This window comes from Danio rerio, chromosome 19 (assembly GCF_049306965.1).
Source record: "Danio rerio strain Tuebingen ecotype United States chromosome 19, GRCz12tu, whole genome shotgun sequence".
Lineage (NCBI taxonomy): Eukaryota > Metazoa > Chordata > Actinopteri > Cypriniformes > Danionidae > Danio > Danio rerio.
Window position 1 is genome coordinate 48,394,266 of NC_133194.1, and position 26,999 is coordinate 48,421,264.

The following is a 26,999-nucleotide window of genomic DNA, read 5'->3' on the forward strand; positions in this document are numbered from 1 at the left end:
TAATAATAATAATAATAATAATAATTGAATAATAATAATAATAATAATAATAATTAAATAATAATAATAATAATGACTATTACCCATTTTTTTATGATTTACAGAAAAAATCTCGATGTCATCAACAGTTCAACAATAGTTCATTTATAAAATCTTGAAAGAAATGTATTTAAAGGGCACCTATTTAACCCTTTTAGAATATGCAAGATGAGCCTTTGGTGTCTTCAGAATGTGTCTGCAAAGTTTCAGCTCAAAATTAAACTTTTCCATCGGATCATTTATTATAGCCTCTAGTATCAGTCCATTTAGATGTCTGAGTATAGTGTAGCTGTTTATGTAGACTGTGGCTTTAAATGCAAATGAGCTGCTTCTCCCCTGTGAGTGTCCTGGCCAAAGTCCCTCAATTGGCCCTTACGATCATGGCCTCCCAATTATCCCCATCCACTGAACTGTCTCTATCCCTGTCTCTCCACTCCACCTATAGCTGGTTTGTAGTGAGCGCACTGGCGCCGTTGTACTGTGGCTGCCGTCGCATCATCCCAGTGGAAGCTGCACACTGGTGGTGGTGTGGAGAGACCCCACCCCCTTCCCCCCCATGATTGTGAAACCCTTTGCGTGTATAGCCACACACAATAAATGCGCTATATAAATACACATTACATTTTACATTACAATCTTCTTGCTGTGAGGTGACAGCACTACCAACTGCGCCACTGCATCGGCCACAAGAATCATTTGATGCCATATTAAAAGACTATTTAAAGATCACATTGAACCTCCAAAATAATCTTAAATTGTCTTTTACATTTGAATTCTTCAGCACTATTATTTAAATGATTAGATTTTTAAAATGAGAATAAATCATAATTTCTTTCCATTTTCTAACTTTTTTGGAGACTTTATTTTACTGAAGTTGTTAGAAACATAAAGCAGAAGCTTTACTTGCACTTCAAATGTTCTGTATGTACTAAAACCATTACTTTGGCTGTGTCTAATACCGCCTACTACTCAGTAGGTACCGCATTGGAATTTAAATTTACTACTCTGACATTAGAAAAGTACGTTCTGCACAGTGTAAACGTCAGCAGTATGAATGGAACCCGGACATACTACATCCGCCGTTTTCATTGAAGAATTCTCTCGCGGTGCATCATGGAATAACGTAACATCCATTCGATGCGCACTTCAGAATCTCGCCGGAAGAAGCGGGTCATTCGGATACTTCTCACATACTGTTTTCGATAACGATGAATTCAGACATACTACTCGGCTCGAGTACTGTTTGTAGAGTGGAAGTAATGTAATGTAATGTAATGTGTATTTATATAGCGCATTTATTGTGTATGGCCATACACCCAAAGCGCTTCACAATCATGAGGGGGGGTCTCTCCACACCACCACCAGTGTGCAGCATCCACTTGGATGATGCGACGGCAGCCACAGGACAATGGCGCCAGTGCGCTCACCACACACCAGCTATAGGTGGAGAGGAGACAGTGATAGAGCCAATTCGGAAGGGGATGATTTGGAGGCCATGATCGTAAGGGCCGATAGAGGGACTTTGGCCAGGACACCGGGGTTACACCCCTGCTCTTTCACGAGAAGCGCCATGGGATTTTTAATGACCACAGAGAGTCAGGACCTCGGTTTAACGTCTCATCCGAAAGACGGCGCCCACTGACAGTGTAGTGTCCCCTTCACTTTTACTGGGGCATTAGGACTCACACAGACCACAGGTTGAGCGCCCCCTGCTGGCCTCACTAACACCACTTCCGACAGCAACCTAGTGTTCCCTAGTGGTCTCCCATCCAGGTACTGACCAGGCTCAGCCCTGCTTAGCTTCATTGAGTAACCGGTCTTGGGCTGCAGGGTGACATGGCTGGTAGTGTGATTTCAAACGCAGCCTCTGATTCAAAAACCAAAATGGGAGAACTCATCTTTGACCCTAAAACAAATAAATAAATAAAAACAACTATCAGAGAAGAGTTTATAATCTAAAAAGAAAAAGTGCACAGCATCCAACTGGACTTCAAAGGCTCTAAATCGACTCAGAGATGGCCTTTCTTGCTCTTTTTTCCCCCATGATTGCCAGATCTAATAAACAAGCAGCAAAAACAGGATTGTAGTTACTGACTGGGTCAAAAAAAAGCAGAGAGATTGTTTCTTAGACTGAATCAGAGCAACAAATGCTCTATAGAGTGTCAGAAACGTCGACTAGTTTAAATCATCGACCCAATCAAACATATACTGTATAATCGGCCACTTTATTAGGTACACCTTACTGGTACTGGGGTTGGACCCCTTTTGCCTTCAGAAATGCCTCAATCCTTCATGGCAGAGATTCAATAAGATACTGGAAATATTCCTCAGAGATTTTGCTCCATATTGAGATGATAGCATCACACAGTTGCTGCAGATTTGTCGGCTGCACATTCATGATGCCAATCTCCTGTTCCACCTCATCCCAAAGGTGCTCTATTGGATTGAGATCTGGTGACTGTGGAGGCCATTTGAGTACAGTGAACTCATTGTCATGTTCAAGAAAGCAGTCCGAGATGATGCACGCTTTAAGACATGGTGGGTTATCCAGCTGTAAGTGCCACCAGTTACGTTCAAAGTCACTTAAATCACCCTTCCTCTCCATTCTGATGCTCGGTTTGAACTGCAGCAGATCGTCTTGACCACGTCTGCATGCCTAAATGCATTGAGCTGCTCCCATGTGATTGGCTGATTAGAAATTTGCGTTAAGAAGCAGTTGGACAGGTGTACCTAATAAAGTGGCCGGTGTGTGTATATCTCTGAGAGACATAGCAAACAAAATCAAATGCCTCTCGCCTCCTACACTATAATTTCCTCCAAGCTTTCAGTTAAATTGCAATCACAGGTTATAAATGAAATCTCTTAACTTTCTTTTTTTACAGTCATTTCGCAAAGCATCAAAACAGCATCGTCAATTTTGGTTGGGAAATATAAATGAGGAGCTGTATCGGTGTCAATAACGGCACTGAGTGGCAGTAATTTGCGCTTGTGAAAATGAAGGCCTTTAGCAATGCACCAGCACACCCGCTCAATACCAGCACTTTACACAGCGTTACAGACATCATCCACATCACATTACACAGGAGAGGGAATACTGCAACAGAATGATCCGATGCTCACAAAACTAGATGACGATGATAAAAAAAAAAAAGTGTCTGAACGAAAACAAAATTGAGTGATACTGAATCTGATAAAACGAATAGTTGTGTTTTAGGGATTTATTGGTTTCCTGATATTGATAACTGATTAATAGTTTACTGATGTGCTTTTAAGCTGGTTTAGATCTGTCAAATATAAATATTAAATATGACACTAACTGTGGGTCACACTTAAGGCGCTGAGAGCATCAAAGTTTGCTCCGGCTGCCCAGGTGACAACGCGGTCTACCTTTACTGCATCAAAATTTGCGACACTAATCTCGTATTTAAAGGAGCCATTGCAATATATCAGCAAATCAGCTACATTCCTACATAAAAACATGCTTTCTAGCATGAAAATGTTGTACGCTTGTTATCAAATGTAACTATGGAAGATCAAGTTGTCGCCTGTGGTGTGGCTTTGCTCCACTTATCCAATATGTGTCCATGTGTCTGAAATACTCTGAAGCAGCAATACTGTTTTGTTCTGTCGTTATAGTTAGCATTAGATTAGCTTTTTTAGGAAAAGAAAAATATACATAAACTCACCACTAACTTTTTTTAAATATTAAACTGGCTAGGTACAGCTTACTAGTACTATGTTGGACCCCTTTTGCATTCAAAACTGCCTTAATCCTTTATGGCAGTGATTCAACAAGGTGCTGGAAATATTCCTCTGAAATTTTGCTCCATATTGACATGATAGCATCACGCAGTTGCTGCATATTTTTCGGCTGCACATCCATGATCCCAATCTCCCGTTCCACCACATCCCAAAGGTGCTCTACTGGATTGAGCTCTGGGGACTGTGGAGGCCATTTGAGTACAGTGAACTCATTGTCATGTTCAAGAAACCAGTCTGAGATGATTCAGGCTTTATGACATGGTGTGTTATCCTGCTGGAAGTAGCCATCAGAAGATGGAGACACTGTGGTCATAAAGGGATGGACATGGTCAGCAGCAATACTCAGGTAGGTTGTGGCGTTGACACCATGCTCAACTAGTACTAATGAGCCCAAAGTGTGCCAAGAAAATCTCCCCCACAACATTACACCACCACCATCAGCCTCATCCGCTGATACAAGGCAGGATGAATCCATGCTTTCATGTTGTTGATGCCAAATTTTGACCCGACCATCTGAATGTGTCAGCAGAAATGGAGACTCATCAGAGCAGGCAACGTTTCTCCAATCTTCTATTGTCCAATTTTGCTGAGCCTGAGGCTTTTTAGCTGACAGGAGCGGCACCCGGTGTGCTCTTCTGCTGCTGTAGCCCATCTGCCTCAAAGTTGGACGTGTTGTGTGTTCAGAGATGCTCTTCTGCAGATCTCGGTTGTAGCGAGTGCTTATTTGAGTTACTGTTGCCTTTCTGTCAGCTGGAACCAGTCTGGCCATTCTCCTCTGACCTCAGGCATCAACAAGGCATTTGCGCCCACAGAACTGCCGCTCACTGGATATTTCCTCTTTTTCAGACCATTCTCTGTAAACCCTAGAGATGGTTGTGCGTGAAAATCCCAGTAGATCAGCAGTTTCTGAAATACTCAGATCAGCCCGTCTGGCACCAACAACCATGCCACGTCCAGTCACCTAAATCCCCTTTCTCTCCCATTCTGATGCTCAGTTTGAACTGCAGCAGATCATCTTGACCATGTCTACATGCCTAGATGCACTGAGTTGCTACAATGTGATTGGCTGATTAGAAATTTGCATTAACGAGCAGTTAGACAGGTGAACCTAATAAAGTGGCTGGTGAGTGTAAGTGCAAGGTCAAATGTATACAGTATATATACAGTATTTATTCTTGCTCTGTCTTTCTCGTGTTCCTTGTTGCTAGGCAGCAACTTTCACCAAATGAGATTGTGGTAATCAGTTTCAGCCTACCTTTACGTCTACACAACAGCGATGTGGCCAAAACAGCTGAAGGTTTTCCCTTGCATTATGAATAATACTTCACGTCAACATGACAACCATCCTCGCATACACATATCTGCAAAACCTGCTGTGTTAAGTATGCCAGGCCAGTATTGGCACTGTCATCTTGTTAAAGAACAGAGTTTCTGTATGCTGAACCAGACTGTTGCGCTTTAGGTAGGATGAGAAGTGTCTGAAATGCAGAACTGACTTAAAACAAAGTCTGAAAGCAGCACGTCCGAAAATCCAATGCAGTACAGTCTGGCCTATTTCACCTCCCGCACGTAACAGGTTCCCCCTTTGCTGAATTGGAGGGCAGCCTGATATATGGAGTGTGTGTTGGATCTGGTGGGCACGAGGTGTGGGAGGCTACGGCATCAATATCAGGTTCACGTTCGCAGTGGGTGGGTTGCTGTTTGGAGACTAGAGGGCAGGATTCTGCTCATAAATCTACACTATAGCGAGGTGTTCTGGAGAGACGGACGCATGCTAAATATTATGTATCAGGGATTCGACAGACCACACAAACGTTCTCTCACATACACACATAAGCCCCTTTCACACAGTGATACCGGTAAATATCCGGAAAATTTCCGGAACGACTTTACCGGTATATTCAAAAAAGCGCTGTTCACACAGGCGAGGACATTACGGAAATTTTCCGGTAAAGAGCATTCACACATCCATTCCAAAATACCGGTAAATTCTGACATCATTCACCACAAATGAGCTTTAAACGGCTGCGCTTGTATTTGTAAACATTTGACTAAATTACAAACTCTTTTGATGATCAATATTGTAAACAACTTTCACTGGATCATATTCGCATGTCGAGATGTTCATAATATGTGCGTGTGCAGGCGCTCACAGGCTGTTTCATGGGCACACGCAAAGCTTGAAGGTAACGTAAACAAACAACGGCTTATCATAAGCATCTTATCGATGATTATTTGCACAGTTGGCATTAAGAAGAACATATAAACGTGATCTGACTAACTTCTAGCAGCTAAATGTGTCTGGAAAAATATTCAAAGGCTTTTATTCTCACAAACCGCGCGGACGTAAATGCGTCTGACTGTTGTGATTGGCTAAAGCAGAAGTCTTACGTCAGCACGTTCTAGACGTGCACGAGTTTATTCCGGAAATCTTCCTTCTGCGTTCACACAGCGCAGCATTCCGGCAAATTGCCGGTAATGTTACAACTTCTCTTTCCGGAAAATAGCCAGAACGAATTTACCGGTATTTTCAAAAAGGACCTGTTCACACATACAACCTTTCCGGAAAATTGCCGGTAATTTTCCGGAAAGGTCTGTATGTGTGAAAGGGGCTATTGAGAGAGAGAGGTCAGTGAACGCTTCCACACAATGAAACCAGACACCATGACACAGATGTTCATACAATAACACGGAACAATGCAAATCTGAACACATGCATGCAGTAGCCGTTAGACTACACTCTAAAAGATGATTTCTGCTCGAAGTCGTTCTTCAAAATGAGCGGAAACACAATTCTTGAGGTGTTTTTAAGACAGCTTAACTTTTTTTTTGTTCAATCCGCTTAAATTTAAGTTAACTTAATTTGTGATGGCAATGCAGTGGCGCAGTAGGTAGTGCTGTCGCCTTACAGCAAGAAGGTCTCTGGTTCGAGCCTCGGCTCAGTTGCCGTTTCTGTGTGAAGCTTCCACGTTCTCCCTACGTTCGTGTGGGTTTCCTCCACAGTCCAAAGACATGCGGTACAGGGGCCTCATGTATTTACGCTGCGTACGCACAAAAACTTTGCGTACGCCAGGTTTCACGCTCTGAATCGCTCACGTTTGGATGTACTAACGATGAAATGAACGTGGGAATGTGCGCAGCTCCACGCCAAATTCATGGCTGGCGTACGCACATTTCATGCGTGTCTGTTTTATTTCCATTGGCGACTCCTAGAGGCGGTTGTGTTAAATTGCACTCTACAAAGTGTCTTTGAGTCTTGCAATGGCAGCTGTGTGAGACGGGTTCATCTAGCAGGTATATAAGGTTTCCATACCATACAGTTGACCAGCCAAACATTAAAGCGCAATTTGCAGCGGTCGCCTGTTTTCCCAATGTAATGGGAGCGATCTACTGCACGCACATTGCTATAAAGGCAAATTCTGAAGATGAATTTGCATACGTGAATCAGAAACATTTCCATTCAATAAATGTGCAAATACAATATGATGTACAGACTTATTAATGATTCCTACTTGTCTTCCTCATGATGAAGAGTATAGGCAAAATCTGATATGCAGCGGGGGAAAAAAGAAAGAGTTCATCAGACGCTGGATTCGAACAGAGTTCATGCTCAAACGTGTCAAACATGTTACCATGCGTTTTACGAGCTGCGCCACTCACGCTGTTATGGACACTGCAAAATTTTACATCTATAAATCACACTATTTCTTTTTTAATCCACTGAGTGCGATGTTCAGACTCAACTGTGTTAACCGCGTCAGCTAAACTCTCCCACTCTTTTTTTTTTCTGTTGTTATTAATTCTGGAAGACAAACTTGGAAATAACACCGCGTTTCCCCAATCTACCTCCGAAAGCAGCACCTTGAATTCACATTCTGTTCAAAGTTTCTCTTCTTGCTTGCTTTTGCCGTTGCTTTTCTGTTGGGTTTTGCCAAAGTAGAGTCATTAGCATATTCATACGGGGGAGGAGGCAGGGAGGAGTTTTGCGCTCAGTTTCACGTTCATTATGATGTGCAAAGAGAATATGCGTGGGATTCGGCGTATGCACTGTTCATACATCTGAATTTTTTTTGTGGAGAACATGCAAACTCCACACAGAAACACCCACTGATCCAGCCGGGACTCGAACCAGAGACCTTCTTGCTGTGAGGCCACAGTGCTAACCACTAAGCCACTGTGCCACCAGTACTGATAGTGTAAAATGTAAATAAATTACAGTAAAAAAAGTACTGGAAAAAAAAGTGTCATTCTGTCAATTAAAATGTGTTTAAGAGCATTTTACCACAATAAGACCTTATGGTAAAACTATTTTACTGTCAAATAAAATTGCGGTAGAGCCCTGCTATCAAAACTGCACAATATTCTCAAGCTGCCTGTGCTCCTGGTGAGCAAAAAAAAAAGGGAGAAAAGTAGTCTAAAAACAAAATATGACACAACCACACACACACACACACACACACACACACACACACACACACACACACACTGTACAGTCTGAGCTGAGAAGCAGGAGCTCTCCAGGGAGGCCATACAGGTCTGATTTCTGCTCTCTCCGCGCTGGGCTCCAGACTGCGGGCTCTGAATACAAACAGCGCCTTATTCAGACGGGCCGCACGCACAGGCTGAAAACACTCGGCTCCACGTCCACCTGAAACAACCAGCCGCGGGCAGCTGGATCATGATGGACGTCACTCACGGCTCAAAACGCACAAAAACCTCCACACAGGCTCCCGAGGGCACAGGTGGGTGGATGAGGCCTTTAGATTCAGTGTTTTCCTGACACGAGCGCCAACTTGACAAACGATTCCTTCGCCAGGATCTTTGACATGTCAGATTAGCTCGTTGATCATTTGACGATGCCTAAACCCTTGGAATTTAGTGAAAAGAGTTGGAAAAGTAGGAAAATCGTGTCTGTCGTATAATTGTGCGCATACATGAACGTTAATTATGAACGGATTGGAAATCAATTCAGCCCGAAAAAAAAAATATTAATTAAACATTGAAGTAAATTAATTTTCATGTGTGCTTTCAAGGGCTTAGTCCCTTTATTAATCAGGGGTCACCACAGTGGAATGAACCGCCAATTTATGCAGCATATGCCCTTCCAGCTGCAACCCATCACTGGGAAACACCCACACACTCTCATTCACACACATACACTACAAACAAATTATCCTACCCAATAAACCTACAGCAGTGTTTCTCAACCACGTTCCTGGAGGACCACCAGCTCTGCATATTTCCCATGTCTCCTCATTCAGATCATCAGCAGACACTGAAAGACCTGTAATGGGTGTGACTGACAAAGGAGACATCCAATACATGCAGTGCTGGTGGTCCTCCAGGAACGTGGTTTAGAAACACTACAGTGTATGTCTTTGGACTGTGGTAGAAAAGAAAGGTTTTGTACTGAAACAAATAGTTTATTCATTAATTTTCCATCAGTTTAATCCCTTATTTTTCAGGGGTCGCCACAGCGAAATGAACCACCAACTATTCCAGCGTATGTTTTAGGTTGTAGATGCCATTCCAGCTGCAACCCAGTACTGGGAAAAACCTATACACTCTCATATTCACACATGCAGTCATACACCAAATTAGTACTGCTAAATTGAGGAAAACCCACGCCAATCTAGGGAGAACATGCAAACTCCACATAGAAACACCAACTGATCCAGCCAGAATTCAGATCATCAGCTCATTAGCAGATACTGAATGACCTGTAATAGGTGTGACAAACAAAGGAGACATCCAATACATGCAGTGCTGGTGGTCCTTCAGAAACGTGGTTGAGAAACACAACAGCATATGTCTTTGGACTGTGGCAGAAACCGGAGCACCCAGGGGAAACCCAAACCAACACTGGGAGAACATGCAAACTTCACACAGAAACAGCAACTAAGCTAGCAAAGGCTCGACACAGCGACCTTAATGTGAGGTGACAGCGACACCCACTGCGCCACCATGCCACCCCTGCGCTTTAATTCGTCTTGGTTAATTAATTCTAAGGGATTCCCAACTCTGCAACTACAAGAAATGCCAACTATGCGCTAGCTTAAAGTTGCGAACTTGTACACCAAGGTGAATACCCACACACATTGGATTAAAGGCTGATTTTAACTATGGTTGAGGTTATTAACTAAGGGCCGTTCACATATCCCATCTTTTTGAGTGCTCAATGCTTGCGTGCGCATATTGGCATCAACTCGCTCAAGCTTTCCAGGCGCACCTAATTGAAAGAATCAGGCGAGCGCACTACGAGACAAAAACTGACCGGTCAGCTTAATACTTTTATGGAATAAACACATTTCTACCCATAAAAAAAAGTAATTAAAAATATCAAACAATTTTGTAATATAGTTGATCAAAAGAGCCTTTCAGATGGAGGTTCAGCAGCCTTTAACATCTCTTTAAAAAGAAAAAACTTAGCTAATATGTAGCTTAAATTTACATTGGAGAAATATTATTTATTTATTTATTTATTTATTTATTTATTTATTTATTTATTTTTATATATAATTTATTTATTTATTCAGTCATTCATTCGTTGTTCTGTCATTGTTTTGAGCGTAAAAATTATTACTTCTGTTTAAATACCAAAAACTTTATTCACTTATTTTTTAAGTTCACAGAGAAATGGACCACTGTTTTTTATTATTATTATGTGCTATTATTATTTTATTTAATAACTGAGCAGCAATTTTACTAAACTAGTATTGTATTAAAATCAATGAATGTATAATAATCGTGATAACCATTCAACCTCAGACTATAATCATACAACCAAAAACTATAATCATTGCAAGCCTATTTTACAGTAGAAAAGCGCAATAAGAATCCATCAAAATAAAAAGAATCATGAAATGGAATTTATTTATTTAAAATCGACAAGTTGGACAAGACACTACGTTATGAGAATATGCAGAAAACATGAGAGAACGATATAGAAATATATTCAATATTAAATTATTATTCACTATTACATCTATTATGGCTGATTAGCACATGATCATTTGACAACAGGTGAACCTGTGCAATCTATTGAAGAAAGTTGGAAAATTGTGTCTGTTTTGTAGTGTGTAACTTATATGTCATACTGTGTGTGCATGTAGGATTAATCATAAAGGGCTCAGAAATCAATTCTTATTCTTATATATTGTGCATTAATGTATTAATGTATGAATTAAATATTGAAATGAATTGATTTTCATGACCCACACACTTGCATTTCACAGTAGCAAATGCAGGAGACACCACTAAATAAAGAGAATATGTCGAATACTCCGTATACTTGATGGAAAACTACAGAAATACAATCATTAATGAACTTTTATTCACTATTACATCCATTATGACAGATTTTCTTATTGATCATTGATAATAATAATGCAAGTAGTAAATAATTGTAAACAGATTAGAAATCAATTCTTATTCAAAATGTGCATTCATGTTTTAATGTGTGAATTAAATATTGAAATAAATATTTTCATCACACTCACAAACACTCACAAAGTTCACAGAAGCGAATGCAGTAGGAATCACTATATTATGAGAATATGTAGAAAACTGTACTTTTTTACTGTATACTGTACATTTACTGGATTATTTGGTGGTTCATTCAACTGATAATCAGAGACTAAGCATAAGCAAAACGAATGAATGAATGAACATTGCCATTTTTAAATTTGGATATTATTATTATTATTATTATTATTATTATTGATAATAATATTATTATTACTTTTATTATTATTATTATTATTATTATTATTATTATTATTATTATTATTGTTGTTGTTATTTTTATTAATATTATTATTATTATTATTATTATTAGTAGTAGTAGTAGTAGTAGTATTTTTATTATTATTATTATTATTATTATTGTTGTTGTTGTTATTTTTATTAATATAATTATTATAATAATAATAATAATAATTATTATTATTATTATTATTATTATTATTATTATTGTTATTGCTAATAATAAAATTATTACTATTATTATTATTATTTTTATTATTATTAGTAGCAGTAGTAGTAGTAGTATTTTTATTATTATTATTATTATTATTATTATTATTATTATTATTATTATTATTATTATTATTATTATTATTATAAGCTTTATTTTACCAGGAAAGACACATTGAGATTTAAAATCTCTTTTACAAGAGCGTCCTGGCCAAGATTAAGCAGTATACATTACAGTATAAATTCGTTTTAACAGCACTAAACATATGAGGCATAACCATTCAGCTAAACTGGTACCAGAATCTTACAAATAATTAATTAAAATTGAACTGATATAGATTTTTTATCACAAGTTTAAATATTTTAAATTCATAAAGTATTAACCACATCTTTATTTTATATTTAAGTCCCTAAAAATAAAGCAGTTTTCGCTGTTGGCCAAGTGTGTAAAGAGTAAAACTGTTCAGAAGAAGTTCCAGCGCATAATATGCCACAATACGCTGTAATATCAAACACATGCTGCATTGAGGTGGTTTAGTGTATTTACACAACACTTATATTAGATTTAGCAAAGTGCCTTTCTGTTCTCTTTCTACCGCGCCAAACTCAAACGGACATATGGATTTCAGTGGTGCAGTAAACTTATTTTTATCAATAAATTCAAACCAGCACATGTAGACATGCCTGTAAACTCTGGCAGAAAATGGAGAGTAATTGAGATCTTATGTGAAGGTAAAGCAGAGCCATACTCATCCGAGCTTTACATACCACACAGCTGCTGAAAGAAAGAAGGAATATGGAGAGGTATAATAGTTTCCCGCACACACACACACACACACACACACACACACACACACACACACACACACACACACACACACACACTAATAAACAAACTAAAAAGTACACACCTGGCCTCAAGACAAGCTAAATCAAAAGCATTGAGGGACTGCTGTAGGAAAAGTTCCTCCCCTACGTTTAACATTTTCAGTTTATTCAGCTGCGCTGCTCGACTTTAAGTAAAGAGAGAGAAAAAAGAAAAAGAAAAACCTGTTACCTATCAGTATGAATGCAAAACCGCCAACACAGAAACAAACGTATAAGAAGCTTGCTGGAAAAATCAAATGCTTTCACTGTCTGATGCTAGAAAAATATAATAAAGATATGTTTAGAGTATTAAATTGTCAACATATAAAATTTGTAACTAAATATTGGCCTATAATAATATTTTATATATATATATATATATATATATATATATATATATATATATATATATATATATATATATATATATATATATATATATATATATGTGTACTGTACTATTAGGTGGCACGGTGGCTCAGTGGTTGGCACAGTCACCTCACAGCAAGAACGTTGCTGGTTTGAGTCCCAGCTGGGTCAGTTGGCATTTCTGTGTGGAGTTTGCATGTTCTCCCCGTGTTGGCGTGGGTTTCCTCCGGGTGCTCCGGTTTCTCTCGTCCAAACACATGCGCTGTACGTGCATTGGATAAACTAAATTGTCCGTAGTGTATTAATGTAGTGTAAACACATGCTGGAATAGTCGGTGGTTCATTCTTCTGTGGCGACCCCTGATAAATAAGAGACTAAGCTGAAGCAAAATTAATTAATGAATGAATATATACTGTATTCACACAAAACTGCCAACACATGGGAAAAAATGTTTGCAATCACAAGCTTGCCTTGATGAATATTTCACTGACTGCTGTCTCTGTCCAATGATCTTTCAAAAAAACGAATTAAATGCTATTAAAACATTTCAAGTAAGGAGGCATAATTTTTTAAAGGTCCACTGATGTTTATGTTAATCATATAAATGAGAAAATATGATGAATTGCAATGCTAAACACAGATTTATATCATCAGCTTTAGTCTTATTTAGTCAAATTTGCTACTGCAACACTTAACAGCTAGTTTACATATGCTAATGACTTGAAGAGTTGTCAGTTTAAACTCCAGATAAATGTTTTACTGAGTGACAATAAGCATGTGGACAGATATCTAACTGTCATATATGAATGTAGTTTTCATCAACTATCAGAAACACAACAAAGTTCAATAATGCTGGTAAATGTGGACATATGAGGAAGAAATCGCTGTACACATGAATCTGTACATTATATCTGTAAAGAGACAGCGATAAGAAAATACTAAAGCAATTCAACCAGGCCCAGAGCGCTGGAGGGGCAATATTTCAGGATACGGTGACGGGTGCATTCCCAAAAGAAACCCAAAACTGAAAACAAAAAATTTGAAGGAGTTCCATACTGATATAGAGCATAAATCTATAACTTATGTAACGGTACTATGCAACTGCAAATCTTTTACACAGTTAAACTGAAAATAAAGAAATGGGATGGATGGATGGATGGATGGATGGATGGATGGATGGATGGATGGATGGATGGATGGATGGATGGATGGATGGATGGATGGATGGATGGATGGATGGATGGATGGATGGATGGATGGGATTTGGATGAACAGATGGATTGGATTGCATGGGATGGATAGATGAATGGATAGGATTGAATGGGATGGATGGATGGATGGATGGATGGATGGATGGATGGATGGATGGAAGGGATTAGATTGGGATGGATGGATTGCATTGGATAGGATTGGAATGGATGGATGGATTGATTGGATTGGAATAAAATGGAATGGAATGAATTGGATAGATGGATGGATGGATGGATGGATGGATTGGATCTGTATGAAGGGTGGATTAGATTGAAATGGATAGATTGGAATGGAATGGATTGGATAGATTGCATTGGAATGGATGGGGTGGATTGGGATGGATGGATGGATGGATGGATGGATGGATGGATGGATGGATGGATGGATGGATGGATGGATGGATGGATGGATGGATGGATGGATGGATGGATGGATGGATGGATGGATGGATGGATGGATGGATGGATGGATGGATGGATGGATGGATGGATGGATGGATAGATAGATAGATAGATAGATAGATAGATAGATAGATAGATAGATAGATAGATAGATAGATAGATAGATAGATAGATAGATAGATAGATAGATAGAGAGAAAATATAGTAATGTGCATTGATAAGCACTTCAACTAAACCATGTTCAAGATGAATATACATTAACTCGGCCAATAGGGACAGTAATGTGCCTGTAGTTACCTGTAGTGACGAAAGATCTCCTCCTCCACTTCAGTACAGAAATGGCACTTGGTGCAGGCGTATTCTCCGGGATGGTCCTGTCCAGGCCCCGCCCCTCCATCCCCCGACCCCTCCTCCTCCGGCTTGACCTCCAGCAGGCTGTGCGAGGTGTGTGCGCTGTCGTAGTGCAAGAGCAGCAGGTCAATATCAGTGGCGGTGAACGAGCACTGGTCGCACAGATGAGTGACGGAGGCTCGAGCCGCGGGCGGAGACGGAGCCGCGTTTCCTCCACCCGTCAGCAGAAGCAGAGCACAATGCGAACAGGAGCTTTTCCGGCAGGCGAAGGGATAGGAGATCTCGCCCAGGTGCTTCTCAGGTGTGCACAGCCCACGCGGGCAGAACGGGCAATGTTTAATGGTGCATTTATGAATGCTGTGAGCCCGCTGGTAGTGATGCAAAAGCGGAGCCACGATGATAACCTCCGGTCCGTGTGTCATGGAGTACCGGAAGTCACAAAACTGGCAGTTGTAACTGGTTACAACAGTTTCCTGTTCGCTTGTCTTCTCTTTCTTTCGTAAATGAGCATCTCCATCTCGCGTCTTCCGATCTCCTGGACTTCCCTCCCGGACGACACCGTGACCGTGTCGCTTCTCATAGTGCTCCAGGAGTTTTGATGCACCAGAGGCTTCACAACTAAAGCTGCAGTATTTGCACCAGTAATAGGCAGAAGGGCTGTCTCCTCCTACAGTGTGGCTTGGAGAATCAGACGATCTGATTGGCACAGAGTATCCAGCCACAGAGTCATCTTCAGATCTCACTGCCACCCGATCGGCCCACTTTCCGTGCTCATCCGCACCAATGCGAGGTACACAGTTCCCTTTGCGCTCACTCGAAGACTTCTCGTCCAGGTTTGAGTTGGACGCAGGTGGACTTTTCATCTTATTAGGATGTGTGGCCAGGAAATGCTGCTCCAGATCCACTGAAGAGCTCCCCATGTAGGTGAAGTTGCAGAACTTGCAGCGGAAGTACTTTGTGTTTCCTTGACAGTCTTGGGTTTTCCTCCCGATCCCGATGAAGGTGCCGGCGAGCGTTACCTGTGAGGAACGGATGACAAAAAGAGAGGGAAAATGAGATAAAGGGAAAGAACAATCATCGGCGAGTTACACAGAATTACAGAGAAATGGAAGTCTGATGTAATAAGGCAGACAACAGACTTTCAATAACACCTCCCAGTCTCTGAGACGAGGCGGCGGTTATCAGCACACAAAGGCAAATCACATTTTATGTTCTTATTACTTCTCAGAGCTGAGAATTGGAGAATCCTCCGGCGGGCAGACAGGAAACCTGTTGAGGAGTTGAGGAATAAAGCAAGCGTGCAATACAGGGTCTTTTCAGATTAGTAATATACTAGTGTCTACTTAGTTCTGAATAGGGTTGTAACAATATACCGGTATGACGGTTTACCACGATTTGAACGTGCACGATTATCATACCATGAACAATTGCATATCAACGGTTTTAACCCTTAAAGACCGAGACAGCCGCCCGCGGCTAAAAATAAGTATTGCTCTTAAATGTTTAATAACTTTTGATCCGCTGATCCGATTCATACAATTCAAAGATTGGCATAAAGAAGAGAATCTCAGCTTTCCAGCTTTCTCAGCTTTCTCAGCTTTGCTGTATCACATAACATTCGTGGACTTTCAGAGGCTCCGGAATCAGTGCGTTTACGTCATCAAAATTTGACAACGCTGATTTGACAAAGAAACGCTCGTCACTGTGTCTCCGGACAAACCAGACATGATACATTGATGCATTGTCCCTCCTCCATGCCCAGATTGGTTCAAACTCGCTATATCACAACCAATAAGCATAGGTTTCGCTTTTGTTTGTGGACCAACAAAGAGCTTTTTGAACAACACGGAATGAGAGATAGGCATACATTTATGCGCGGCTAAATAAAACGCAAAAAAAAAAAGTTTTGCATGAAATAATTCTCATACTAATTACTTTTGCATGCACAGCAGCACAGAAACATGACAAAACAGTGACACAGCAAAGACGAACTGCTGCTCTTGCTGTTTTCAAAAGACGCAAATGAAGATGCAGCTGTTTATCTGCATTGCAGACAACCATATCCAAATCCATATCCACAGACAACCATATCCATGCTGGCACATAAAACCTAAGGATGTTCCATATTGAATCTAGTTTCGTTATGTAACTATTTATAGTATAGTAAATATTTATATCTATTTTTTACTGAGGATTTGCACCATGTTTATTTGGACTTTATTTGGACTTTGACACATTATTTATTATTTTCTTATTTTTTTATTTGTTCATTGTAAGTGGTGTTGTTTATAGTAACTAAAAATATATTATTTGGAAAAAGTCAAATTTGCTTCACTGTTCTATTATTTTGTAACATTTGTAACATACCGTATACCGCGAAACCGTCAAACCGTGGTATTGTTTTAGACGATTATCATACCGTAAAAAATTCATACCGTTACAACCCTAGTTCTGAAACTATCAAAAATCCTAAAAGAGTGTGATTTAGAGAGTAATTTAATGTCATTTTCACTTTCAATTTCATATACAGTCAGCAGCATTTGAATTTGATCCAAAATATTTGTATAATTCATTCATTCATTTCCTTCGGCTAAGACACTTATTTATCAGGGGTCACCACCAACATATACAGCATACAGTTGTCAGAATTATTAGCCCCCTTTGAATCTTTTATTCTTTTTAGTTTTTTTCCCCAGATGATGTTTATCAGATTCAGGAAATGTTCACAGGATGTCTGATCATATTTTTTCTTCTGGAGAAACTCTTATTTGTTTTATTTCAGCTAGAATAAAAGCAGTTATACATTTTTTAAACACTATTTTAGGGTCAAAAGTATTATCCCCTTTAAGCTATATATTTTTTGATAGTCTACAGAACAAAACACCACTATACAATGACTTGCCTGATTACCCTAACTTGCCTAGTTAACCTAAAGTTAAGCCTTTAAATGTCACTTTAAGCTGTATAGAAGTGTCTTGAAAAATATCTAGTCAAATATTCTCAAATATTATTTACTGTCATCATAGCAAAGAAAAACTAAATCAGTTATTAGAGATGAGTTTTTAACACTATTATGTTTAGAAATGTGTTGAAAAAAATTTTCTCTCCGTTAAACAGAAATTAAGGGAAAAAAATAAACAGGGAGACTGTATATCGGCTAAACATAAAAACTAATGTCAGCAACTTTTTCGGCTTCTATCATCTCAATAAATCTCTAATGGAGGTGTCAGTGTCAGTTTGGTTAGGAAAAGAAAACTCTAAAGTCTCATAGTATTTAATCTAAAATGACTTTATTTACTATTTATGACTATATTTACTAGTATGATTATACAAAATGACTATTTATTTATTTATTTATTTATTTATTTATTTGTTTGTTTGGGACACATGTTTTCACATTCACATAATTCCAATTCTTAGTTATTCAATTGCTGAATTACTATAATTATTTTAAATAGTGGGAAGCAAAATTGCCTCGCAGCAAGAAGGTCAATGTTTCGAGTCCTGGCTGGACCAGTGTGCATTTCTGTGTGGAGTTTGCATGCTCTCCTCGTGTTGGCGTGGGTTTCCTCCGGGTCCAAACACATGCGCTATTTACCTAATTCTTCCCTGACGAGCGGGCGCAGCCATCTGAATCTTTTTGGCTCGAGACTTCTGGTCTCATTTACTTCTATTCATTTTTAGACACTAAAAACTGCTATTTTCGCTGTTTGATGTTGTAAACTGATATTTGCTTATTATTTTATTCTACTTGGTCTATATAGTCATGCAAACATTTGCTTGTAGAGCAAGTAGTTTGACAGTTTTTGCCGTGTATTATTCCTAGTCATTTCTCCCATAGGCGACTGAATCGGAAGTTCTAAAACAATCGCGAAAACAGGCGCACTTCCGCATTTTAGAATAAGGTCAATACAGAAATAAACTAACTAAATTGGCCGTAGAGTGTGTGTGTGTGTGTGTGTGTGCGCGTGTGTGTGTGCGCGTGTGTGTGTGTGTGTGTGTGTGTGTGTGTGTGTGTGTGTGTGTGTGTGAATGTGTTTAGGTTTTTCCCAATACTGGGTTGCAGCTGGAAGGGCATCCACGGCATAACACAGATAAGTTGGTGATTCATTCCACTGTGGCGACCTCTGATGAATAAAGGGATTAAGCCGAAGGAAAATGAGTAAGATTTATAAATACATGAACTTTATCAGTCATGATTTTAGGTACCATTCTTACTTTCCGAATTATATAATTATTAATAAATTATATACATTTTAATATTGTATGTTATTTTAAAATAACACGGGTTTTGTTTGATACAAATTTAGATTTTTAGGGCAACTTCGATGAAGTGTGTTGATCCACTTCAAATGTTGACTACTAAGTACAGTTGAAGTCAAAACTATTCGCCCTCCTGTGAATTATTATTATTTTTTTAATATTTACAAAATTATGTTTAATAAAGCAAGGATTTTTTCACAGTATTTCCTATAATATTTTTTCTTCTGGAGAAAGTCTTATTTGTCTTATTTCGGTGAGAATGAAAGCAGTTTTTAATTTTTAAAAGACAATTTTAAGCTCAATATTATTACCCCCTTAATCAATATTTGTTTTGGATTGTCTATTGAACAAACCACTGTTAAAAATTAACTTGCCTAATCACTTAATCCTGCCTAGATAACCAAAATAACCTAGTTAAGCCTTTAAATGTCACTTTAAGCTGAATACTAGCATCTTGAAGAATATCTAGTCAAATATTATGTGCTGTCATCATGACAAAAATAAAAGAAATCAGTTATTAGAGATGAGTTATTAAAACTATTATGTTTAGAAATGTGTTGAAAACATCTTATACAGGAGGGCTAATAATTCATATTAAAACCCCAGACATGCAGATCTCCAGCTAAAGATGATGCACTAGATGTCTGGCCTATAAGCGAGCATATGGAATATTTAGCTGGCAGAAGAGTGTGTGAGTGGGAGGTCTCCAGCTTTATTCGCACTGTGGGGAATTCAACGTCATGCTCCAGACAAAACACTCAAGGAATGTCACAGCGCAGACTGAGCTTTTCCCTTGAGCAGGCCCTGGGCTGTATGTTCAAGCAATGATTAAATAAACACCCACTGCTTAGCGTAATATGTGCTTGACTGTAATTCTACACATGGATATTACAGATACAAAGTGGACTAATTTGAAGTCTCAGCTGGTGGCTCTGTATCAGCAGGCGGAGGAATTACATTTATGTTGAGTGCACTTACATTACAGACCGCAAAAGGCACTTGCTCACAGATAGTTTTTTTTGTTGTAAAAAACAAACAAACAAGAAAATTATAAACAAAAACACACATTACAACTACTGTAATGTTTTAATGCAACAATAATAATAATAATAATAATAATAATAATAATAATAATAATAATTAGTTTGCAGTATTTATTTTTAGTTGTTATTATTATTACTATTATCATCATCATCACTATTATTTTTAAATATTATAATTATACTAATAATATTAACAATAAAATACAATATAATAATAATATAATATAATAATAATAATAATAAACCAATTAGTTTGCAATACTTATGCAACACATATACTTTTTTATAATTGAATTTTTCAAATCGTATTATTATTATTATAATTATTATCATCATCATCATCATCATCATACATTTAATAACATGATAATAATAACACATAACAACAAATTATAATAAACAAACAAATGTTTTCAAATAATTAATCATACATTTTTTTTTTTTTATTTTGTGTGTGTGCGTGTGTGTGTGTGTGTATGTGTGTGTGTGTGTGTGTGTGTGTAGGATCTTAATGCAAGTTGGATTTGTGTGTCATTAGATGTCATTTACATTATTTACATTAAAAGAAGTATAATTATTCAACAATAAAAATGCCATAAATAAATATAATACAATACATTCCAATTTTAAAGTGTTAAAAAAATTATAATATTTTATTTTTTAAATGTAATTATCGTTATTGTTATTATTATTATTTTTGTATTAGTTTTTATTTGTTATTATTATTGTTATTAAATGAATGATGATGATGATTATCATAATAATAAAATTTGAAAAATAAAAATATAAGAAAAATATATGTATTGTGTAAGTGTTATTATATTTTATTATAATTATTATAATTATTAGATTTATTATTATCTATATCTATCTATGTATCTATCTATCTATCTATCTATCTATCTATCTATCTATCTATCTATCTATCTATCTATCTATCTATCTATCTATCTATCTATCTATCTATCTATCTATCTATCTATCTATCTATCTATCTATCTATCTATCTATCTATCTTGTGTGGAATGTGATTCAATAATAAAAAAAAAAATACCATAACTACACTGTAAAAACGCCAACTTTCAAAAAGTCCTCTGAACAAAGATTAATAAGTTAACTGAATTTAAATATTTTCATTTGAAATGCTGACAAATAATGGTTAGTTTGTTCAACAAATATGGTGCTTCAATGTGAAAAACTTAAAATATTTCGTTGAACTAATACAAAATTCTTAGTTTTGCGTTGATGCGTGCCCTTCTTGTTGGCGCATGCGCCTTATAAGCTTCTGGCGCATGCGCAATTTACTTCCATAGCTCACTGCAGGGGGTACCTGTCACGTGCGCGCGACAAAACGAACCATCTTTCTTTCTGCGGAGCTACGTGTCAATCGTTTTCATAATCGATTGTATATAATTGTATACATGTTTTTGTGCGATGTGCTACCCATCTGACTGCCCGATCTATTTTACCAGTGTATTAATGATGTGAGAGACCGTGATAGAGCGGTTAAGAGTAGTGGTGGGCAAAGCGAGGCTTCGTGAAACACTGAAACAGTCGAAGCAAATGTGTCGAAGCTTCGAAACGTTTCGAAACCTCACTCTACAGTGACATTTAGTGGTCATTTTTTATATATACTGCACTGAAACAGCTTCAGCAAAGAACGATTGAACAAATTGAGGGATTAAACCCCACTTTGTGAAAGTGGAATCCTTCAAGTAACATAGTACAGTGGTTAAGGTGTCAGACATCCATGCAGGAGTAGTAGATTTCGAAGCCAGTCAGTAGCAGTTGTTTTAAAATGTTTTAATACCAGTTGGTAATGCTTTGCTCTTGTATCGTTTTGTTTCAACATTGGTCTGATATCCGAATAAACAATTTGTGAATAAATATGTCTTGTTTTTGTCTTAAAACAGGGTTGTTGCTAGATCAAAAACGGTGGCCTGAAGTTATCAAGAATTATTTATATTATTCATTAAATTTCCCATTTATTGTATTTTATTAATGTCTACCCAAACCCTAAACCCAACCATACTGTAAAAATATTTATTATTGTTTTACAGTGTTACAAAAATGATGCTAAATTGATGGCGTAACTGTAGCTGTATCCTATTTAGGCTACACAAAACAGAAACATGATTAAAATACATAAAACCATGATTTCGAAGTCGGGATTCGAACCCAAAACATCATGCTAAGCATAGAATCAATAAGCAAACCCACAGTGCTCTAAGCCATTTGAGACAGAGATAATTTGGAGACCTTGGCAGTCAAATTAGGATTCACCAGGTCTCGAAACGTTTCTAAGCTGATCGATGCTTTGAATCGCTTTAGTCACGTGACTAGGTGTTTCGAAACACTTTAGTCACGTGACTTGGGTGCTTCGGATCATGCTTCGGTGCAGTGATTCGAAACACTTGCGCTTCGGGATCTCGACACTGTGTCAAAACATCAGTTTCACGTCAGCCATCCCTAGTTAAGAGCAGGCCAACGACGTTTCTGCTAAATCATAGGTATGTATGTCTTTTTTTGTTGTCATCTAACGTTATATTATTTGATATGTTGGCTTTGATGTGCGCGTGTATCCTAATACGGAACTATTTGTTATAATTTAGCCGTGAGTTACTTGTTTCGTGCACTTGGTTTTGGCTATTTACATCAATAAAAGTTTAGAGTGAATGTATTTGAAACAAATAGCGATTTCAATCGAGTCATTTGCTTTAATAACTCACGATTAATACAATGAGTATGATATAACATACCAGATCAGGTATCCAAGTCAAATATAACATTATGTCCTGTTTATCTAGATTGCTGTCAGCATTGCGCACATCATAACCTTTTTTCCCTTCGAACCAGAGCCAGTGGAACAAACGGTGACGTGTTTAACTGTGTAATTTGTGTGAAAATCGTGTGATTTTCATGTAATTCATTGCTTGATTTGTTAGCTCGACTAAATGTCTATCATATTCAGACCAACTTGCTTTAACAGTCAGCTAGCTTTTATTTACATAAAAAATATAAAGGGCTAAATATATATTTTTCTTTCTTTTTGCTCAAAAGGACTGAAATATTGACAATGACATAATTCAATGCAAGATTTCCTTGAGGAGGTGAGACTTGTTATCATCAGTGAAATTTGACGGTCATTCACCAGCAGATGCAAGAAACCTTTTCTCTTTGCCCAAAAGAAGTTGTTGAGATTTAGCCAGGAAGAAATTAGAGAGAGATAACCTGGACTTTAAGGAAGAGGTAAGTCACTATATTGCAATTGCTTTGGTTTCATTCAAGGTAGTAATGATAATGCTAAAAATAACAAACAACATTATTATTATAGGTAATTCAAAATACATCTGTATTCAGCATTTGAACATTTAAATATTTACATTTATATATATATATATATATATATATATATATATATATATATATATATATATATATTTATGTGTAAAAATTAATATGTATGTTTTTTTTGTATATTGTAGATCTGCACAGAGTTTTCTCAGATCTGTAATGTAGATCTCCTGAGACAGTTAATCGAGTGACTTGATAAATATACAGCACCTCTCCTGAAACTCTACAGAAAAGAAGGGATTCAATGGGTCCAGAGATGGATACAACTTTAAACAAGATGGATGAGCAGGTACTCATTAAGATTTTTTTTTTCTTATACACCCGTCTGATGTTTTTAACATGTGCAACATATTTTGTCCTGTCAAGAATTTCATGCTCAGGTAATACAGTCTAATAAAACGTAATTGCAACAATTTAATTGTCCAGCCCTTTTGCATTAATTTTAATTGTGTCAAGTTGTGTTTTGATTGTGAGATGGAAGTAAGATAAATAACAGATGTTTCACTTGTTTTGAGTGACCATTTCAAATGAATACATTCAAAGAGGAAAATAGAAAATAATAGCTGTAGTTTTTAACTCAAAGTAATTGTCACATGAAACTAAACATTTTTCTAAATTTGCCAACACAACCATTATTAAATTCCATTGTATGGAAACCACAAAATTCTTTTTTAAAAATAAAGCCATGTGTTTTTTCAACAGCATGAATAAAATACTATGCTCATTTAAATGTACTAAGTACATTTTTACTTACAAAACAATAAGATTGTAAAACACCCTTTGTAAATGACTTTCCTTTAGGTCACTGATATTTTCACCGATCGAGAAAGAGCAGCTCTTGAGGGATTGCCAATTTTTCTTCGTAAAAATTCTGCTTGCTTTCTCAAGATATGTCTGGTAAGTTACCCATTTTCATACCCTATTCTACATTTATTAGTCTGCTTGGTAACACTTTAATAGCTGCACGCCATAAATAATTTATTTAGTATTAGCGAATAGTTAATTTATTTTCTATTAAGCATAACTCTACATGAATGATTGTATTTTTTTTAACTTTAATGATTCATTTGTATTACTAATTTAAGTATTGCATTATTTACAAACCAGTTATTTAAGAATAGTTGGTGTTTTTAAGATCATTCAGAATGCTTAAGTACACGATTAATAAACTATTCAAATTAACATTTAAATATCCTAATATTAAGGTATGTAATAATAGTTACTTTGTATGTTAGTATATGCTTTATGAGCTTAACTTCATCCAGTTGTGACCTAATCTAAAGTGAGGACTATTTATGCTTTATTAATCCCTTATGAATGACAATTAAAGGCTCAGTTATATTCTAAACAGGACAATAAACAACTTTCACAATTGAAACTGTATCAAATAAAAGTAAATCTTTGCAATTTTATGTAAAATAAAAGTTTAAAAAATTGCTAAATATTAAAAAGTTGTCAATATATTGTTCAATTATTATATATTATAGACTATTCAAAGTGTTACTGTTTGTATGTACGAAAGTATTACATGTTTTTATTTTCTTTGCATAATAGTAATAACATTAATAAGTAGTAATTAATATTACACATCAATTAATTTTCCCATTACTTAATCTCCTATAAGGACACGGACCCTGAAGACCACAGCACCAGAGATTAAAGGATTGGAATCTTTACTGTGGTGGAAGATGATAATGGCACTTCTGCATCCCTGCAATATGTGATGAACCTCGCTAAAATCTTGGAGGAGGCCATAGTACTTCAGGATATCACACATCTGCCTGCAGCCTTCGCTTACTTGTTCAGCCTCTTGTATAGACTGAATATGGAACACCCAAAAGAACTCAAATATACTTTTTAAGTGATTCAGCATGTTTTATGGAGGTTGGTGGCACATGATCTGCAAGAGTTCAGTTCATTCATTCATTCATTTTCTTTTCGGCTTAGTCCCTTTATTAATCTGGGGTCGCCACAGCGCAATGAACTTGTTTTACGCAGCGTATGCCCTTCCGGCTGCAACCCATCTCTGGAAAACATCCATACACACTCATTCACACATACACTACGGACAATTTTAGCCTACCCAATTCACCTGTGCCACACGTCTTTGGACTGTGGGGGAAACCGGAGAACCCAAAGGAAACCCACGTGAACGCAGGGAGAACATTCAAACTCCACACAGTAACGGCAACTGACCCGTGACCACTTCCTAATGTGCCACTGTTTCAATGTTTTGAGGTCTGTTTTTGGACTTTATGTACTTTGTTGACAAAAGTGCAGTACACTTTAAAGACTGTATGAATGGAGTGGCTTTTAGGGTTTACTCTGATTAGATGATTGTATATTCACCTGGTTTGAGTGTTTAGACACACTAATAGCTTGGTTTTAGTAAGGTTGCCAGTTATTTTATGTTGAGGCAGTGTACAATCTTTTCAAATCTGGAAACATTCAGTACTAGTTGTGTACAAACTAGCTCAATGCTGAACACGGCTCATGTCAAATGCTGATTTTGTATGCAAATGTTTTGGATTGTGATTTGAACACAGTTAAAAATAAAAAAAGTGAATTGACTATTCTTGTGTATTTAATTTGAATCCTAAAAATTAATAGTAAATGCATAATGAATCAGTTTGTTTTATTTTGTTCAGTAAACTAAAAAAATCTTGTTGGGTAAACATAATCATTTTTGTTCAGTAAACAAAAGATCTTGTTGAATAAACGTGAAAATTTTTGTTCAGCAAACAAAAGATCTTGTTGAGTAAACATGATAATATTTGTTCAGCAAACAAAAATATCTTGTTGGGTGAACATGACATTTTTTGTTCAGCAAACAAAAATATCCTGTTGGTTGAACATGATATTTTTTGTTCAGCAAACAAAAATATCCTGTTGGTTGAACATGATATTTTTTGTTCAGCAAACAAAAATATCTTGTTGGGTGAACATGATACTTTTTGTTCAGAGAACTAAAGAATTCAACAAAATATTTTGAGTTCACTGGTCTTCAAACCCTGTTTGTTGAGTTAACTCAAAAAGCTATGTGTGATAGGTTGCCTAATTATTTTAAGTTTACTCAACTTTTTTTTTTTACAGTGTAAATATAATACAATACATTACAATTTTAAACTGTTTTAAAAAAGTATTAGATTTATTGTCCATATTATAATATGATATATACAGTTGAAGTCAGAATTATTAGCCCCCTTTGATTCTATTTTAAAATATTTCCCAAATGATGTTCAACAGAGCAAGGAAATGTTCACAGTATGTCTGATAATATTTTTTCTTCTGGAGAAAGTTTTATTTGTTTTATTTTGGCTGGAAT

The 26,999-nt window shown here is 37.0% G+C and overlaps 1 protein-coding gene and 2 long non-coding RNA genes across 7 annotated transcripts in view; 2 read left to right on the forward strand and 1 right to left on the reverse strand.

Annotated features, from left to right (window-relative positions):
* The window catches only part of trps1 (trichorhinophalangeal syndrome I), a 270,301-nt gene that overhangs the window by 165,020 nt on the left and 78,282 nt on the right, over positions 1 to 26,999 (reverse strand). For all 5 annotated transcript variants that reach the window (XM_073931220.1, XM_009294450.5, NM_001177934.1 and 2 more), the window contains 1 exon segment: positions 14,961 to 16,033. In XM_073931220.1, the coding sequence (XP_073787321.1) occupies positions 14,961 to 16,033 (1,073 nt within the window).
* On the forward strand, positions 22,689 to 24,213 carry LOC137488553 (uncharacterized). The gene is made up of 3 exons (XR_011007637.2): positions 22,689 to 22,830; positions 23,381 to 23,569; positions 23,806 to 24,213. It is a non-coding gene; the product is annotated as an uncharacterized lncRNA (long non-coding RNA).
* Positions 24,476 to 26,245, forward strand: LOC141379174 (uncharacterized). The gene is made up of 2 exons (XR_012395249.1): positions 24,476 to 24,571; positions 25,299 to 26,245. It is a non-coding gene; the product is annotated as an uncharacterized lncRNA (long non-coding RNA).